The 20,800-nt window shown below is 35.3% G+C and overlaps 1 protein-coding gene across 5 annotated transcripts in view; it reads left to right on the forward strand.

Moving 5' to 3' along the window:
* ABCD2 (ATP binding cassette subfamily D member 2) overlaps nt 1–20,320 on the forward strand; it is a gene marked incomplete at both ends in the record, with an annotated part of 68,989 nt that extends 48,669 nt beyond the window's left edge. For 4 of the 5 annotated variants that reach the window (XM_080705835.1, XM_080705837.1, XM_080705836.1 and 1 more), the window contains 4 exons: nt 3,010–3,155; nt 9,347–9,431; nt 13,033–13,158; nt 20,101–20,320. In XM_080705835.1, coding sequence (XP_080561961.1) covers nt 3,010–3,155; nt 9,347–9,431; nt 13,033–13,158; nt 20,101–20,320 — 577 coding nt within the window. The remainder of the gene's footprint in view (nt 1–3,009; nt 3,156–9,346; nt 9,432–13,032; nt 13,159–20,100) is intronic. The other variant, XM_080705838.1, reaches the window with a different exon arrangement.
* Nucleotides 20,321–20,800: the final 480 nt, after the last annotated feature.

Consider the following 20,800-nt stretch of genomic DNA (forward strand, 5'->3'; position numbering starts at 1 on the left):
TACAGGTACAAATATGCCATAAGGAAACCCATTACTCTGTATAATTAGTATGTACCAATAAAAAATTGAGTTTTAATTGTTATAAAACTAATATCCTCTACTGTTGAAAATAAACCTAATTGCTAGTCACTACCAGATAATTTTTATTTTTAAAATAATCTGTCTATACTTAATATATTTTATTGATTTTTATTTTATTTAATAATCTATATATCCAGTGCATATGAAATAAAATGCAATTTGTTATAGAGAAAAAGTTTTGTTTCTAAATAAGGTCAGAGTCACAGATATGACAGTTAGGAAATGACATATTTTTCTGGGTCCACTTGTAACCCCATACAATACTGAAATTTTGTCCTTCTCAAAAGATGTACCAAATGGAGGATGTCCCAGATGGAGCTAGAAAATTGTTGTTGCTTTTTGAAATCTTAATTAGTAGCAATTCTATAATTCAAATTAAATATTAAAATTTTCCTGCCTCCCTCTATTTCATATGTTCTTTCTTCTGTAGTGAAAATCCCAGCTCCTAACATTATCAAAATATTTATTATTTGATCAATCCAGCAATATACATAAAATAGTTCCAGATTCGCTACACCTCTATCATTACCAAAAATAAACTTGCCAAACAAGGCTCAGGATTTCTTTTTGGGTATGCATCTTTTAAATAAAAATAATGTAGCCAAATTCAAGTTACCAAGACTTATTTACTCCCACGTCTATACACTTCTCCCCAACCCCTTCTCCTGTGGTTATGTTTTCTATTTGATTCTTAGCTTGTTTTTATTGATATTCAATTTTAGAATTTCTTTTTTCATTCTTGTTGGTTTCATTTTATTCACTTATCAAACAATAACATTTAACATGATTCTAAAAGTAAAAGCATTAAATGGAAGGGGTAGAGAGCTCCTTTCCTCCTGGTTTATGCTGCCTTGTTTACTTCCACCTCTGTTAGCCCATTTCACTAATTTATGATTTATTTTCCCCATGCTTTCTTTTGTAACTATAACTTAACTAGATATATTTATATTTTATTTTGCTTTTAAACTTTTGTTACATACAGTTGCTCTTTTTTTTTTTTTTTTTTTTTTTGGTGGTACTGGGCTACACTCCCAGACCTATTTTATATTTTATTTGTAAACAGGGTCTCTTAAACCAGAAAGGCTGGCTTTGAACCTGCGTAATCCTCCTGTCTCTGCCTCCCAAGCACGGGGATTACAAGCGTGCGCCACCACGCCCAGCAAGTTGTTGTTGTTAAATCACTGTATATCAGTGGTTCTCAACTGGGGAGGATTTTGTTCACCGGGGGATACTTGGTAATTATCTGGAGACAGTGTATTTTGGTCACCACTGGAGGGTGCTGCTGACATCTAGTGGATCATTCTGCTAACATCCTACAATATATAGGCTAGCCCTTGGCAACAAAGAATTATTTGGTTCAATTTGTTAATCCTGCTATTTAGAAATCCTGCTATATGTCTGTTTGTATTTTCCTTTTTAATTTAACACTGTATCATGGATCACTCTATATCCATTCACAGGGGTCTTCCTCATCCATTGACTATTTTATAACCGCATAGTGGATGTACTATAGTTTATTCAAACAATTTTCTTTTTAGGGACATTTAAGTTGCTTTTCAATATTTTGCTATTACAAATAATGCTATCATAGATAACATAATGCATGTTTTATTTTAGGTTACTTTTAGTTAAATCTTAAGAGCCAGGTGAGGTGGCACATACCTGTCATCCTAAGACTTGGGTTGGGGGGGTGGGCTGAGTTAGGAAGATGGCAAGTTTGAGACTAGCCTAAACAACTTTGTTAGATTCTGTTTCAAAATAAAATGGGCTGAGGGTGTAGTTCAGCACCCTGGCTCCAATTCCTAAGAAGGAAGAAGAGGAGAAGAGGAAGGGCTGGAGGGGAAGGAAGGAATCTTCAGTTTAGGGCCCAGAAGTGGGTCAAGGGGCAAATAATATGTCAGCCAAATCTCCACAAAGGGATTGTACCAGTTTGCATTTTCATGACAGTGTGAAAGCAGCTATTTCCCTATAGGACTGCTAGTAGAGAGATTTTTTTTTTTTTTTGGCCAATTTGATAAGCAAGAAACTCAATGTCATTTTAATTTGTATTTTTTTTTTTTTGCAGTATTGGGGATGGAACCCAGCTTGTATTTTCCTCATTAAGAATGCTTTTTCATTTTTTTGTTTATATTGCTGAATTAAAGTCCCAAATTACACGTTTATCTCAAATAATTTTAGATGAAGTAAGGAAGCAATCTTTGTCAAATACAATGGAACAGGTGTGCCAGGTGTGGTGGCGCACGCTTGTAATCTCCGCGTCTGGGAGGCAGAGACAGGAGGATCATGCAGGTTCAAAGCCAGCCTTGCTGGCTTAAGAGACTCTGTTTCCAAATAAAAATATTAAAAAAATAGGTGTCTGGGAGTGTAGCCCAGAGGTAGAAGGGTATCCAGGAACCCCAGTACCACCAATAATAATAGTAATAATAATAATAATAATAATAATAATAATAATAATTACAATTGAACAAAGTATGTGTTTCTCTACTGAAAATGTCAAATGATTTTTTTTTGTAGAAATTTTTCTTTTGGGTAGGTGTGGTGGCGCACACTTGTAATCCCAGCATTTGGGAGGCGGATATGGGGGGGATGCAGATTCTCAGACAGCCTCAGCTACTTAGTGAGGCCCTCTACAAATTTGTGACACCTTGTTTCAAAATAAAAAATAAAATAATAGGGCTGGGGGTGCAGCTTTGAGATGGAATGCCCCTGAGTTGCATCCCCAGTACTACAAAAAAAAAAGTTATTTTGTCTAAGCCTCATTAAGTTTTTACATAAATATATCAGGATATTATTTTGCAGTGCCTGAGAGAGACATACTCATCCCCAGGTACCAAATATTATCCTGGAAATTAGATACCATTAGGATGACACCCTGAATAAGCTAACATGACTTTGCACTGGGATTCTTCTGTGCTTGCTGTTTTACAGGCCATATATGTCTCTCGGAAGTCTTCGGGATCAAGTAATTTATCCTGATTCAGTGGATGATATGCATGGTAAAGGTTATACAGACCAAGATTTGGAATGTATTCTACACAATGTCCACCTCTATCACATAGTTCAAAGAGAAGGAGGTAGAGCCTATCATTCTCTTTTAATACATTTAATTTTATTAAAAATAAACATGGGTGTGTATTTAATTTGTCCTTTATCTAAATATATGCTGTTATTGGAATGAAAGTAGATAAGTACACAGATAGAGTTTTATTGCTGTTTCATTATTGACACCTTTTCTGCTTGTGTTATGTTTAACATGGCATATTAAACTTGTATCAAATCTCCATGGCACACCACAGCTAAAATTTTTAAATAGATTTTCTCTCTCTCTCTCTTTCTGTTTCTTTCTTTTTTATTTCTTTGTGGTATTAGGTGTTAAATTCAGGGGCATCCTACTTCCAAGCTACACCCCCAGTCCTTTTTATTTTTTGTTTTTAAAACAGGATCTCACTAGGTTGCTGAAAGTCTCCCTACATTGCTGAGACTGTCCTCAAAACTGTGATCTTCCTTTTTCAGCCTCCCAAATACTGGGATTACAGGTGTGTGCTATGGTGCTCAGCTTAGCTTTTTCTTATATATTCAAATGTACACGAGTCCCTGAATCAATTGCTATTTTAGGTGTTTGTAATGTCGGTAACGAAGTATTTGCCTCCCAATCTCTCAGCTTAATTTAATAATTTGATAATTTCTTTTTCATTTTTAGTCCCACAACTTTACCTTTTTTCCTCTTAAAGAACATATAGAGAATTATATAATTTATAGTCACTTCTGTATTATTTTTCAGATTATGACATCTTTTAAATAATAGCATTAACATTATGCAAAGGATCTTTAAGAAAAATTATATTCTAATAGTCCCACTGTCACATAACTTGACAAATCACATAATTTTATAATCCTAGCAAAACTATTAAAATAAGCCTGAGTTCCAGGTTTGTGTGTTTATTTATTTTTAGCAGAACTGAGGATTGAACCCAGGGGCATTCTACCCTTGAGCTATACCTTCAGTTCTATTTGTTATTCTTTATTTTGAAACAAGGTTTCACTAAGTTGCAGAGGGCCTCACTAAGTAGCTGAGGTTGACTGCAAAATCTGCGATCCTCCAGTCTCAGCTTCCCAAGTACCTGAGTTTCAGTATGTGCCACCACGCCCAGCTGGAGTTTCAGGTTTGATTTTTGTGTGTGTGTGTGTGTGTGTGGTACTGGGGTTCCTGTAAACCCTTCTACCTCTGGGCTACACTCCCAGACCCATTTTTATATTTTTATTTGGAAACAGGGTCTCTTAAGCCAGCGAGGTTGGCTTCGAACCGGCTCAATCCTCCTGTCTCCGCCTCCCAGGTGCGGGGATTACAAGTGTGCGCCACCATGCCAGGCTCAGGTTTGATTTTTGATGGATGTTAAGGTCTGTTTCTCACCCCCATTTATATTGTTAGAAGAGACAATAGAGTGCAATGAAAATGAATAGTGAATGGGGATGCTAGTTGTAATGTTGATACTAATAATATTTTGTTTTTGTGTGATAGTATTTCATATTTTACTTAGCAATTTCTTGTATATTATTTTATCCTTATAATAAGCAAGTGAAGCAAGCAAGAGATACTACTATATTTATTTTAGGGTGATTAAAATTTCTACTACATATGAAAAGCATATTGTCTTTTTGTTTCATGTGATCAACTCCTTCATTACAAAATACTGTCGCAGAGCAACTGCTACATGTTTACCTTGGGCAAATTCTTTTGAGCAGGTTTGAAATACAGTGATCTAAATGGAAATCTAAAAGAAGCATAGAATATTATATTCTTTCAAAACTCATAAAGAAGTTCTAGAACTATTTGTATGTGTATGGGAGGGATACTAGGGATTGAACACAGGGAAATTCTACCTCTGAACTATACCCCCAGTCCTGTTTTTGCATTTTGAAACAGGGTCTTGCTAGGTTGCTAAGGGTCTCACTAAATTTCTAAGGCTGGCCTTGAATCTTTAATCCTACTGTTTTAGCCTCCCAAGTACTGGTATTACAGGTGTGTACCACCATGGCCAGCTTAGAACTACATTTAATAAGATTCCAAGCCTAGAGTTTAACCCTCCCATGACTTATGGATATAATAATATTTGTGTGTTCTTTTCCCTATAAAAGAAAAAAAGAATGTTTCAACTTTAATTATATAATGGTAAAAATATCTCATAGACAGCAATATACATATTCCACTTTAATATTTATATTAGTCCAATGATACAGTTTTTTTTTTTTTTTTGCAGTACTGGGGATTGAACTCAGATAGTACTGGGGATTCTACCTCTGAGATAACTCCAAACCTATTTTTTAGTATTTATTTTTAAACAGGGTCCCACTAAATTTCAGAGGGCCTAAGAAGCTGAGGCTGGCTACAAATTTGTGATCCTCTTATCTCAGCCTCCCAAGTGCTGGGATTATAAGCGTACACCACCACATCCAGCTCAATGATACAGATTTTACTGTCCCATTTTAAAGATTATATTCTGGTTAGTAACTCACCCAGGATTCCGTAACAAGTGGTAAAACAGGAATCTCAGCACAGACCCTACTTGAAAGGCAGCATTCAATGGTAGGGCATGCTATTGTGCTATGCTACCTGCTAGCTTTCGTAGACACTAATAAAAATTACTATATCCTTACACATAAATTTTTTTCAAGGAAACCAGTTTCACTTGTTTAATCCTTACACATGAAACATTTAAGCAAAGCAGGAAAACAACCTGAAAGTACATCACTTACTTTGGAAGAAGTCTCAGAAATTCTACTTAAACTAGCTAATCTTCTGTTGAGTAAATAAAAACTTTATTCCATTCCCTCAAATAGGTTTCAAAATGGAAAAGAATAGAAGGGGTAACAAATTTTCCTAACCAAAGAAGTTTGTGCAATTCTAGGAAGAAGGAAAATAATTTTTTTCTTAGCTGGCTTAGACTCAATAAGTCAGCATCAGAGACAACATTATGAATAAGAATTCTGATTTATGTGTTATGTGACTGTGCAATATTGCCTAAGAAACCCTTTGGGTTTAGTAGAGCACAGGGCATAATTTATTAGTATATGCAAAAGTTGAAGTTTCCTTTGACTGAAATACTTTTCTCTTGTGTCTTGTCCTCAGAGAGCCGAGGAAATGTTATTTTAAGCCTAGAATATTTCTTCACTATGTACTTATTTGAATCTATTTTTCAAAGTAGTACTTATATTTCAGAAATGCTGTCATAAGTATTGTTTCAAAAAATTCTAGAAGCAAATTTTTTAAATCAAATTGCATTTTGAGATTTTTTCTAATATGAAATTATGCTGATACATTTTAAATATAGACAAATTTCTGGAAGTTTAGCCAAGATAATAACAGTGGTCCTTTTGGAGAGTGAAATTAAGAATGTCGATGAAAAATAAGAGAAAATCTTTATATTCCAAATACTTTAGTGTGTGGGTGGCAGGGTACTGAGGATTGGACTCAAGAGTGTTCTACTCCCAAGCTACATCCAGCCCTTTTTGATTTTTGTTTGTTTCTTTGTTTTGAAACAGAGTTCCTGAAAGAGGCTGCTGAAAGTCTCACTGAGTTACTGAGGCTATCCTTGAACCAGGGATCCTCCTGTCTTAGCCTCCCAAGCATTGAGATTACAGGTGTGCACCATCACACCCTACTTTTATTTTTTTTTAATATACTACTTTTATTACATTCCTTTATTTAATTTTTGGAATAAAAATTAAAAATATTTAAAATATACTCAAGAAAACTTTTCCTGTTCCTGCCTATCTAGCTATTGCCTGCCTATTAATAGGTAACCAGTTTTTGGTTGGTTAGATGCAAGTTTAGACTTTTTTTTTAATCTAGTGAACTTTGTACTGGTAAATTTTAAGGGAAAAAAACAAACATTCTAGGCTTAACAAATGTTGAATCTTACTCTATCAAGGGCTTTGAACTTTCATATATCAAAACAGAAACTCATATTCTTCAAATCAGCAAGAATGAAGTGATCATTCTGATTATTTACTTTCTAGGTCCCCAGGGCACATAAACAATGAACATTCTACTACTGTTTGTTTCCCCTCAAACCAAGTTTATTTAGAAATTTTAATAATGATGAAAATTCAGCTGAGGGAAGAAGATGAGGGTAAATAATTTTTCCAAGTGAAAGAATTTAGCCCTAAATACTTAAGATTTAGAAATATTTCCCAACCTATCCATCAAGTTTTAGCAGTTATATTCTTTTTTGAAAATAAAGGCTCTGCAGGAAGGGAACTGTGGTTTTATTTTATTTATTGATTGATTGATTGATTGATTGATTGATTGCGGGTCTGGGGATGGAACCCAGGGGCATTTAACCTCTGAGCCACATCCCCTACCCTATTTTTATTCTTTATTTTGAAACAGTTTCTAAGTTGTGGAGGGCCTCACTAAGTAGCTGAGGCTGTCCGCAAACCGTGATCCTCCGGTTTCACTCTCCTGAATGCTGGGATTAAAAACGTGTGCCATCACGCTCAGCTGTGGTTTTATTTTTAGGCAATTTTTTCCTAATTCTAAAAGTAAGATAGTCTTATAAAGTTTCAAATATTACAGAAATACATAATTTAGAAAATAAAATGTAAAATTTAAAACTTAGAGCTTATAATTTATAATTCTGCTTCCAGATATGGCTTTCTGTGTGATATACATTTATGTCTATTTATTTATAGCAATGTAATCATAATATATGTAATTATGCAATTTGTTATTGTTGTTTGGTACTGGGGATTGAATCCAGGAGCTTTCTACACCTAAGCTAATCCCCTAGCCCTTTTTAAATTTTTTGTTCTGAAACAGAATCTTGCCAAAATGCTAAGAGTCTCACTATGTTCCTGAGGCTGGTCTCAGACCCATGATCCTGCTGTCTCAGCCTCCTGTGTACTGGAATTATAGGCATACACTACTACACCAAGTTGCAATTTGCTTTTTATATAAAAATTTCATATTAGATATATGGATCTAAACTATTTTTAAGAAATAATGTCTTAGGCTGGGCGTGGTGGTGCATGCTTGTAATCCCCGCGCTTGAGAGGCTGAAACAGGAGGATTGCACAGGTTTGAAGCCAGTCTCAACTACTTAGTGAGGCTCTCAGCAATTTAGTGAGACCCTGTTTCCAAATAAAGTATAAAATATGTCTGGGAGCATAGCCTGGAGGTAGAAAAGGCCCTGGGTTTCACCTTCAGTACCACACACACACAAAAAGATGTGTTATATAAAAATAAACTGTAAAAATATCACATAGACCTGGTTATAAATCCTAGTTCTGATAGTTGATTATAAAGTTGGACATGCTTATTATTCCATGAGTTTTGGGTTATTCACTTGCAAAATGCAAGTAATATTATTATTTAAATAATATTTATTATCTATTTTATAAGGTGAAGAATATATGAGAAAAATTCACATAAAGTAAAATTTGCCATTTAAATTCTTCTTTTACCTTCTGTATGCTTTGAAATTGACCTATGCAAATTTATTGATCTTTTTTCCACCTCCCTCGAAAATAATTGTAAGCCATAAATGCTTTGGAGATACTGAGAAACAAAATTTGGAAGTGTTAATGTTTAAAATTCTTATAAGATTATTTGTCAATATAAGGAATTTCCAAAAGAATATCAAATCTACCATAAAATAGTATCAAATCTAGGCAAGACATGTAATTCCAGTACTTGGGAGGCTGAGACTGGAAGATCACATGTTTGCAGCCAGCCTTAGCAACTAATCAAGGCCTTCAGCAACTTAGGATCTCAACCCTGTTTCAGAATTTAAAAATAAAATAAAATAGGGATAGGGGTGTAGCTGAGAGGTAACACACACACACACACACACACACACACACACACACACAAAGAATATCGTATCTTAAAATACTTATATGTGAGGCTTTCTGCTTTATCCAAATATGTTCTATAAGATATTAAGTTTTTCATGTTAACAATTAGTATATGGCAAGAATCACTTGTCCAGGATAGAAACAGTAAGCATTAAACAAATATTTTTAGTTGATTGCTTGCTTATTTATTTATTTATTTATTTATTTATTTATTTATTTATTGTGGTAGTGGTACTAGGAATTGAATCCAGGAGCATTCTACGTATTTTATTCTTTAGTTTTGAAACAGTGCCTCACTAAGTTGCTGAGGTTGGACTTGAACCTGCAATCCTATCTCAGCCTTACAAGTGCACGCCACCACACTGGGCTAAACACATGATTTTTGAATACACATTTCTGTTTGCTTTAGGATGGGATGCTGTTATGGACTGGAAGGATGTCCTGTCAGGAGGAGAAAAACAAAGAATGGGCATGGCGCGTATGTTTTATCATAAGTAAGTACTCAGGTAGCTACTATTCTATTGTAGGAACAAAAAATAGACAGGATTCGGCATTTTCTTCCTTTATTAAAAAAAAAAATCTTACCGAAAAACAAATATATAAATTTCATAGTTTTAAAATTCCTACATTTTCTTGAAGCTAAATCTCTTCTTTAATTTTTTCTTATTTTATGTTGAATAAACTTAGATTAAATAATATACAGAGGGCCAAAATTAAATTTGTATTAATCTTGTTTAAATAGCATCATTACTAATTTTACACTTGATCTTAGCCAAAAGGCTGAGAAGTGATCATTACTAATTTTAAAATGTGGAGAATACATAACCACTGCTCTACTGATGTAAACACAGTAGGTAGGCATTCAGCAATACCTCTGAATGAAATCATTAAATTCAAACAAAATTAATTTTTTTTTTTTTGGTGGTGGTACTGGGGTTCCTGGAAGCCCTTCTACATCTGGGCTATACTCCCAGACCTATTTTATACTTTTTAAAAAATTTTTGGAAACAGGGTCTCTTAAGCCAGCGCAGCTGGCTTCGAACTTGCACGATCCTCCTGTCTCCGCCTCCCAAGCACGCGGATTACAAGCATGCGCCACCACGCCTGGCACCAGGTTAGTTTTTATATTAGAGTATTGCTTATTCTAAGTTCATCTGATTGCTTCTTCATGGGTCCCTTTGAATCTTGTTCCTGCCATTTTTCCTATAAGCTGGAAATTAGAGCAGAAAGCTTAACTAAATTTAGGTTCAGCCATTTGATAGACTATAAAATATGTTTATTTTTAAAAAGAATCTATGATTGAAATGATTTTACTAAAATATAATAAAATTTTAATTTTATAAAGTAGAAAATTGATATCTAAGAAGAATTAAAATCTGTTACCTATAAAAATATTTAAAATTTTGGATTTTTTTAGTCCTCTAGGTATACAAGAGCTGATTCTATTTTTGGTTATTTATTTATTTACTTTTTTAGTGGTATTGGGGATGGAACCCTTCTTCTTCCGGGCTACACTCCCAGAACTATTTTATATTTTATTTGGAAACAGGGTCTCTTAAGCCAGCGAGGCTGGCTTTGAACCTGTGCGATCCTCCTGTCTCCACCTCTCAAGCGTGAGGATTACAAGCGTGCGCCACCACGCCCGGCTATTTCTGACAGATTTTAATTTTAATGTTTGAAGAATAGTCAGAAAAGTTCAGTTTTAAGGGAGATGAATTAGGTCCTTCACAAGTCCCATTTTACTGATGGTAACCCAAAGAAAAAAGAAAAGAAAATCTGAGAAACAATCCTGCCAAGGAAACAGAAGTGTGTGATTTATCTTAATTTTATGTATACTTGTATCTTTTCTCTGTTTAGTTCAAAGAACACTGAAAAATAAGACAAAATACAGTAAACAAAAGAGCTTTATACAAGAAAGAAATTTTACCCAAACTTTTTTTTTTTTTTTTTTTTTTTTTTTTTTTTTTTGGTGGTACTGGGGTTCCAGGAAGCCCTTCTACCTCCGGGCTACACTCCCAGACCTATTTTATTTTTGGAAACAGGGTCTCTTACGCCAGCACGGCTGGCTTTGAACCTGCGCGATCCTCCTGCCTCTGCCTCCCTTCCTCTTTACAAATTAAATAATTTACGAACGGTAATCAGCTCAATAAGTCGTCCTTGAAGCGTAACCAAAAGTCAACCAGCCAAGCTGCATCCACTGATACTGTCCTGGGAGGGCACCAGCATCTCTTAATTCTGTGGGTAGCAAGTAGGTTTAGTCCAGTGGGCTGTTATTAAAATTGCCTTTGACTACCTACCCTGGAATAGATAACAAGATCCTATTAGGCAAATTTATCTTAGAAAAGTAACTTACAGTGCTGAATATTTATCCTCCATGGGGAATTATTACTATTCTGCCTTTATCATTTATCTAAAAATAAAAATATACTCAGAAGGATATTGGTCCTGAAAAATTCTCAAACCTGATTTTCTTTTTCTTTTTTTTTTTTTTGTTCTCTTCCTTTTATTTATTTATTTGCACTGACGATTGAACCCAGGGTCATTTTTCCTCTGAGCCCCTATTATTATTATCATTATTATTATTATTATTATTATTATTATTATTTTTACTTTGAAACAGGGTCTCACTAACTTGCAGAGGCTAGCCTTGAGCCTTTGCTTCTCCTGCCTCTGCCTCCCAAGTTCTGGGATTACAGATCTATGACTGATTTGAAACTAACTTTCAATGCTAAAATGAATAGTCAATGAGAGTTGTAAGAGTTGACTTTAGTCCCATCAACAGCTAAGCAATGATGCTGAATGCCAGATGCATATTCAGCATCCAAAACAGGATTGGTAGAAGAAAAGAAAGGACAAAGAAAGGTAAGAACAGGAATAGCTCAGAGGTAGAATGTCCTGAGTTCAATCTCCAGTATCAAAAAAGAAAAAGAAAAAAGAAGAAAGAAAAAAAGAAGGGGTGGAGTTACGAAAGAAAACCAGGGCAAGTGAGAGGCTACCTCTGATACTCAACATTCTTTACCAAAGTAAACAATGAGATACAAAAAAAAAAAAAAAAGAAAGTTGAGTACAACCAAAAAATTATTTGCTGATTTCCCCCCTTAAAATTTGATTCTGAAGTATGGTCTTAATACTTTTTTCAATTTTTTGTTATTGTTTTGGTTCTGGGGATTAAGCCAGGTATATTTTACCTCTGAGCTACATTCCCAGCCCTATTTTATTTTTTATTTTGAAACAGGCTCTCACCAAGTTGTTTGGCCTTGCTAAACTTGCTGAGGCTGGCTTCAAACCTGCAATTTTCCTGTCTCAGCCTCCCAAGTACCGGGATTACATGCTTGTGCCACCGTACCTAGCACCTAGCGTGGTCTCAGTATTCTAAATTTGCAAGTAGCTGGGTATGGTGGTGTAATCCCGGGATTTGGGAGGTGGAGACAGGAGAATGGTAGGTTTAAGGACAGACTCAACAAGTAATGAGATTCTTATCAACTTAGCAAGACCCTGTTTTAAAATAAAAATAAAATAGGACTGGAAATGTAGCTTGAAGGTAGAATGACACTGAGTTCAATCCCCAGAGCCACAATAAATAAATAAATTTGCAAGTAAACACATTTATTCTTGTAATGATGAAATTCCATTAGTAATGCTTAGGTATTCATATTGCTGATAAAATAATCTTCTCATTAAATCTTTTCTAACAGGACTATGGCCGGCCTAATAATTAGTTACTGGATGTAGTTTGCATGCAATTAGCCAGAGCCTTGTCACCAAAAACATGACTGCCTCCTGCAGGAAAATGAATTCAGTAACCTTTCTCACCTCTCCTATACCTCACATTTATGACTAATTCATCTGCATAACAATAAATCATATTGAATTGTAAGCAAGTACCAGAAAATCTACTTAAATTTAAGAACAATGTGTTTTTCTAGTCCAAGCAGAAAAAAATACATAACTACTTTATTGCTTTATCACTTACAACCTTTAATAATGTTATAGTCTCTTTTGCTACTTTAAAGTTGCTAGCTTTGCAACTCATATTTTCCAAAAAAAGATTTATAGTTCTTAGGAAAAATAACTGATATATGTTTATTTTTAAAGACCAAAATATGCATTGCTGGATGAATGTACCAGTGCTGTCAGCATCGATGTTGAAGGAAAGATATTTCAAGCTGCAAAAGGTGCTGGAATATCTTTACTGTCTATAACACACAGGCCTTCTCTTTGGTAAGTGTTTTCAATGCTCACTATGATAATGGTTTTTCCGTGTGTGTGTGTGTGTGTGTGTGTGTGTGTGTGTGTGTGTGTGTGTGTGTTTTTTACTGGGGATTGAACCCAGGGACATTCTGCCTCTGAACACCTTAGCCCTATTTTATTTTTATTTTTATTTTATTTTGAAACAAGGTTTCACTAAGTTGCCGAGGGTTTTGCTAAGTTACTGAGGCTGTCTGAGAGCCTGAGATCCTCCTGTCTCAATACTGGGATTGCAAGTGTATGCCACCATGCCTGGCTTCCTTGTGTTTCTTAAAGAATAACTTTATTCAACATTTTTTTTTTTTCTGTACTGGGGATGGAACCCAGGGGCATTCAACCTCCAAGCTATACCCCAACCATATTTTTTATTCTTTATTTTGAAACAAGGTCTCACTAAGTTGCAGAAGGCCTCACTAAGTAGCTGAAGCTGTCTAAAAACCGGAATCCTCCTTTCTCAGCCTTCCAAGTACTGGGATAACAAGCTTGCGGCACCACACCCAGCTTTTATTAAACCTTTCACTTAACAACATAAGACATTTTAATTATTTCTTCCTGTGTTTCTTACAATTTGCATCCTAGTAATTTAGATACTCCCAACCTCAAATCATAACCTTAATGTGTTATTTGGAAATTTTTATCACTTTCTGGTAAATTTTATGGAAACATTTGGTGATTTATTAGAACTTAGAATATTTATCATAATCCTAGGAAATAATATATGCATATATTTTTACATGACTCGTTTAGTTTTTTCTTTACATACAGGAAAAAGCATATACCACAACTTGATATTTCTCCAAATGATCAAGTTAAAGAAAACCACAGGGGTTAAAGCCTATTTAATTTTGTTTTAAGAAATAAATGAGCCAAAGTTTTTTTTAAAAAATAAGATCTTGCCGGGCGTGGTGGCGCACGCTTGTAATCCCCGTGCTTGGGAGGCAGAGACAGGAGGATCGCGCAGGTTCGAAGCCAGCTGTGCTTAGGAGACCCTGTTGCCAAATAAAAATATAAAAATAGGTCTGGGAGTGTAGCCCGGAAGTAGAAGGGCTTCCAGGAACCCCAGTACCACCAAAAGAAAAAAAAAAAAGATCTCATAAAACAAAATGGGATTTCCCCTTTTAAAAAGATGACTTTATTTTTATTATTTCCCTGTTTTTCTATTGACTCATCATAATCACAATAATTGCTAGTGAAGATTTAGCACCTATTCTGTTCCAGGCATAATTTATTTAAGCCTCACACCAACTGTATGAAATATAAGCAGTCTAATTCTCCCATTTTATAAATAAAAATGCTCAAAGCTAGAAAAGTGAGAAAAATAATTTTCTCCCATGCTCTATATTATATATATCATACTGTTGTACTTATTTTAAAGAATTTAAAATGTATCTCATATAAAACCATAAAAACATTTGTTCACTTACACTATTCCACAGTCTCTGCATTTATATTTGTTTCATCAAAATACTTTCTTTAGACATTAGTAGCTATAGCTGACTCTACATATGCTTTGGCCTGCTGTTTCCCAGAAAATGCGCAGGCCTTGTTTTCTATGGCTGCAGCATTCTCTTGTAGGTATCTGATGAGATTTTACGCCAAAGCTGTCATCATGTACTCAGCTGCAAAACTAAGTAGCAACCTTTATATGAGTTTATCTGTGAAGCTCTTTAGACCTTTTTCCTTAAAATGAATGCTTACATGAATAGTGTGAGCATACAGTTCACATTTAGTTCACATCAGCCTTTTATTGTTCAAAGTCCTTTCATTATGGATTCCATTTCTGTTGAGAGGATGGTAATCCAGTCACACTGCATTTAAACATTTACATATCTCAGAATGATTTTTGCCCATCAAAGAGAAGAGACCATGTTGCAGAGTGACTCTGTCTATGGAACTCTGGTTTGTCCCATCATTAAGAATTAAGTGGCATCTGGAATGATAGGAGCCTGCTTGGCTCATCTCTCTGGAAGTGATCTGGATCTAGTCTAGCATGAGTTAGAAGCATGCCAATGTCATTGAATTCCTCTGACTTTTTCCTTGCGAAGAACAGCAGGACCTGAATCTCTTAAGACAATGATGACATTTTCTGTAAGCCCTCTGAATCGAGGCTGGCACAAGCTCAACCAAAACTCTTGAGCCCTTTTAGGCACGGAGCTGTAATTTTCAGACAGGCTCTCCAGTTGATCAGGTATTGGAATAATAAAGAGTTACTTCTTAGTCCTGGTGTTTTTCTGGCTTCTACCAATGGATTTATTATACTATCCTATCTTTTATTTCCTTACTCAAGTAGTCCAATGAAAGTATATTCAGCTATTATTTTCTCAAAGGAAGGAAAAATAGTTCTTTAAGCAAATAAAAATCTATAATATTGTATTTTAACACAAAAACATTTAAAAATTACAGCTATACATAGAACATTTCTCCATAAAACTAAACATTTTAACTTTTTCTGAATTTGTTTAGCCATTTTTGGTTGTGGGAATTTGTCATTTCTGACCAAGCCCGAAAAAGTAAAATTTTTATTTTCCTTGATAAAATTCTATAAGTGAGAAAAGATATATTCTTCCTTATAACAACAAATGGTTAATCACTAGTTATAAAAATTATAATTAATATCACTGTGTAAGAAAGTAAGAAATTATAGAAGCTTATTAAGTTTTTTTTATTCCTATTCTTTATTCTATTTATGAAGGAAGTCTACAGATTATCTTTTTTTTTTTTTTTTTTGCAGTACCAGGGATGGAACCCAGGGGCATTATTTTAATATATATATATATATATATATATATATATATATATATATATATATATATGTATTCAGGTCTGGGGATGGAACCCAGGGTCATTCTACCTCCAACCTACACCCCAGGCCCTATTTTTTTATTCTTTATTTTGAAACAGGGTCTCACTGAGTTGCAAAGGGACTCGCTAAGTAGCTGAAGCTGTCCGTGAACTGTGATCCTCCTGTCTCAGGTGATCCTGTCTCAGTCTCCCAAATACTCAGATCCTGCTAATCCTGTCTCAGCCTTCCAAATACTGGGATTACAAGCATGCACCACCACGCCTGGCTTGGCTTAGTCCATCTTTCTTTCTTTCTTTCTTTCTTTCTTTCTTTCTTTCTTTCTTTCTTTCTTTCTTTCTTTCTGGCAGAACTGGGGGTGGAACCCAGGGGCTTTCTACCTCTGGGCTATACTCCCAGACCTCTTTATATTTTATTTGGAAACAAGGTCTCACTAAGTTACTGAGAGCCTCACTAAGTAGTTGAGGCTGGCTTCGAACCTGCGGGATACTCCTGTCTCAGCCTCCCAAGTGCAGGGATTACAAGCGTGCACCACCACGCCTGGTTAGTCTTTTTAATTTTGAAACAGGGTCTCACTCAGTTGCGAAGGCCCTCGCTATGTAGCTGAGGCTGTCTGGGAACCCTGATTCTTCAGTCTCTGCCTCCCAAATGCTGGGATTACAAGCATGAGCCAATACACCTGGCTACAGATTATCTTCAATGAGTTTCAGTTAAAAGTAGTTGATCTTTTAAAATTACCTATGATAAACATTGAAATATTATTTAACTCACAATATGGAGCATGCTTTGGAGTCTCAGACAATGCAGCAGCTACCTAGGTTGTTCCTCCCATGTAGAAATCAAGTGATATTTTTGGACCAGAGTGATGAGTTAACCCTTCATCATCATCATCATCATCATTATTGTTATTAACTATTGAAAGTGTAACTTACCCAAGATATGAATGGCTGCTCTAAAATTGCTCTTGGCTATGGATCCCAGGCTAGGACAGCCCCAGAAAAGCTAAAAATTAAGTAAGCAAAATGAACTTTCTCATTCATTACTTTGGTTTAAACATTCACATTTTAATAGCAGGATTTTTGTTTTTGTTTCTGCATTTCCTCTCCTTGACTTAAAAAGGTATTATTTTCATATAATTTTGGTATGGTACCATCTTTTGTAAGGTTACAATTTTGAAAGCTCAATAATCTAAAAGTATATGTAAAGGGCCATTAATCTTTGTCACATGTTATCAAATAGATGAACATAAACTTTCAGTTTGTCAGTAACTTTATTAACTATAGTTAATCTAGATAAATTTCCTCATTTAAAACATGTTTCAAACATCTAGTCAAAAGGGGGTGGAGACTGAGCACTTACTTGCCCTGCATGTACAAGGCCCTGGATTTGATCCCCAGCACCACAATAACAGAGAAGACTGGTGCCCAAATGTCCCTGAATTGATGAACAGATGAAAAATATGTTATACCTTATAATGGACAATAATTCTGTAAAAACAAAGTAGTGATAACATGCTGTACCTAGCTGAAACTTGAAATCTTAATTTTTTTTGTGTGGTACTGGGGATTGAGCCCAGGGGATCTCTACCACTGAGTTACACCCCAAGCCCATTTTATTTTCTATTTTGAAACAGGATCTCACTAAGTTACTGCCCACTAGCCTCAAACCTCTTGATCTTCCTGTCTCTGCCTCTAAAATGCTAAGATTACGAAATGTACCATCATGCCCAGCCTTTGAAACTGTTTTTTAAGTGAAAGAAGCCAGTCACAAAAGACCACATATTATATGTGAAATATTCAAAAGCAAATACATAGATAGAAACAAAAAGAAGATTGGGGGCTGAGCAAAAGGGTACATGGAAAGGACTGCTAATGGGAATAGAGTTAATAGAGTTTGAAGCTTTTTGATATAATAAAATCACTGAATTTTACATAAAGAATGAATTACAACATATGAATTAAATATTAATTTTAAAAAAAGGATGTGGAAGTGGGTCATTGTGGCACCCACCAGTAATCCAAATACTTGAGAGGCTGAGACAGGAAGATCACAGGTTCCAAGTCAGCCTCAGCAAGTTAGTGAGACCATTTCAAAATAAAAAATAAAATGGACTGGGAATGATCTCTGAGTTAGAATGCCCCTGTACCAAACTTTTGAAAAAAGCTACTTGAAATAATAGATGAGCAGGAAGTTCATCCGTTAATAGGAAGCAAGAAGAACTATAAAGGAAGACAGAATAGCAAGAATAAGCATGGGTCAGTTAAACAAAGTGACAAATCCGAGGTGCTCAGCCATGGGGACTAGCTCTGCCAACTCTACTGTCTCCACACATCTCTCACCAATCCCAGAAACTAGTGATTATGGTCTCCTTTTATTATCAGTAACATCTCTGTGAAATTCCTAACTATTAAATTGAACCATGAAAAAGGAGACTAAATTTGGCTGTATCTTTAAAAGATTTCTTTTTTTTTTTTTTTGTACTGGGGATGGAACCCAGGGACATTCTACCTCTGAGCTGTACCCCCAGCCCTATTTTTTATTCTTTATTTTGAAACAAGATCTAATTGAGTTGCAAAGGGCCTTATTAAGTAGCTGAGGCTGTCTGTGAGCGACAATCCTCCTGTCTCATCCTCCAAAATTCTGGGATTACAAGCGTGCACCACCACTTCCAGCTCTTTTAAAAAATTTCCATCAGCCGGGCGTGGTGGCGCATGCTTATAATCCCCGTGCTTGGGAGGCAGAGACAGGAGGATCGCGCAGGTTCGAAGCCAGCCGCGCGTGCTGGTTTAGGAGACCCTGTTTCCAAATAAAAATGTGAAAATAGGTCTGGGAGTGTAACCCAGAGGTAGAAGGGCTTCCAGGAACCCCAGTACCACAAAAAAAAAAAAAAAAAAAAAAAATTCCATCAAAGGAGTTCCATTTAGGAAATTTCTGTACTTAAGCCAGGCATGGTGGCACACACTTTTAATCTCAGTACTTGGAAGGCAGCTGAGACAGGTGAATCATGCAGGTTCAAAGCCAGTCTCAGCTACTTAGTGAGGCTCTCAGCAACTTAGTGAGACCCCATTTCCAAATAAAATATAAAATAGGTCTGGAAGGGTAGCCAGGAGGTAGAAAGCCCCTGGGTTCCATCTCCAGTACCACACACACAAAAAAATGTATAAACTTTAATTGTTGAGAAATATTCACTTATACAGAACTCATTTCTGAAGGATGGTTGACACATGAATTGCTATTATATTAGCAATAAATGCTTAAGTATTTAGTATTCCGTATTCCTTTAAAATACTTTAGTATTTTTTAATATGGCCTTTTTAATTTTTTTTTTTTTTTGTGGTACTGGGGGTGGAACCCAGAGGCTTTCTACCTCCGGGCTATACTCCCAGACCTATTTTATACTTTATTTGGAAACAGGGTCTCACCAAGTTGCTGAGAGCCTCACTAAGTAGCTGAGGCTGGCTTTGAACCTGTGCGATCCTCCTGTCTCAGCCTCCCAGCCTTTAATTTTTATTTTCACTTTCCTTTTCTTAACTTCATTCTAAGAATGCTTTATTATATATTTAGGATCTGTAAGGTGTTATGAAGATAAATTAATAATGCAATAACATAGTTTTCCTTTTTATTATACATTTAGAAAATGAAATAAATTTAATCTACAAGAATTTCCTAGAGAATAATAACTTTTGGATTTAAAAATTACATATTTAGCTAGGCATGGTAGCACACACTTGTAATCTCAGTGCTTGGGACGCTGAGACAGGAGGATTGCACAGATTCAAAGCCAGCCTCAGCTACTTAGTGAAGCTCTCAGCAACTTAGACCCTGTTTTCAAATAACGTATAAAATATGTCTGGGAGTATAGCCCGGAGGTAGGAAGGTCCCAGGGTTCCATCCCCAGTACCACACAAACACACACACACACACACACACACACACACACACACACACACACACAAAAAACATATTTAACTTCTTGTGGAATCATTAAAAATCAAATACAAAATACATACCCTTACTTAAAATTTGCCTTTGCATATCTATTAGAATCATAAACCTGTAACAAAAGTGGGTTTTCATAATATGGTAATAATAATTATTTTATTTTAATCATGCAGGAAATACCATACTCATTTACTGCAGTTTGATGGTGAAGGAGGTTGGCGCTTTGAACAATTGGATACTGCCATCCGTTTAACACTGAGTGAAGAAAAACAAAAACTAGAATCTCAGCTAGCCGGCATTCCCAAAATGCAGCAGAGACTCAATGAACTGTGTAAGATTTTGGGTGAAGACTCAGTGCTGAAAACAATAAAAAATGGAGATGAGGCATCCTAATTTGTTTTGATATGTTTTAAAATATATTTTATAAAGGCTCAGAGACACTCTATTATACTGCATGTACTGTGTTAAACTAAACACAGGGAAAAAAAAGGCCAGCAAGAAATGTTTCATCTGATTTTAGCATCAAGGAAGTAGATGATCTAACTTTTCAGAAGAAAATAAACAAATACATTATGTAAGATTAGTTACTATGACTTATACTAATTCCTAATGAAAGTATAATTCACCTGCAAAATGAGATTTTCTAGATGAGTTCATGGTAAATACCAGATTATTATGTATGTATGATGTATCTGAAGTTCTTTGCATGGAAGATAATTTGGGAATAAAACAACTTAAGAGCAGCATTTGGGTTGATATCAGGTACATAAAATTAGAACTCTGATACCCTTTAAGTCCATTCATGAATGATAGTAGGTTTGTAGCTAGAATTCATGTTCATTATTGTTAGAGGCCAACTAAATCTGTATACAA

The sequence above is a fragment of the Muscardinus avellanarius genome (assembly GCF_963383645.1).
Source record: "Muscardinus avellanarius genome assembly, chromosome: 11".
NCBI lineage: Eukaryota > Metazoa > Chordata > Mammalia > Rodentia > Gliridae > Muscardinus > Muscardinus avellanarius.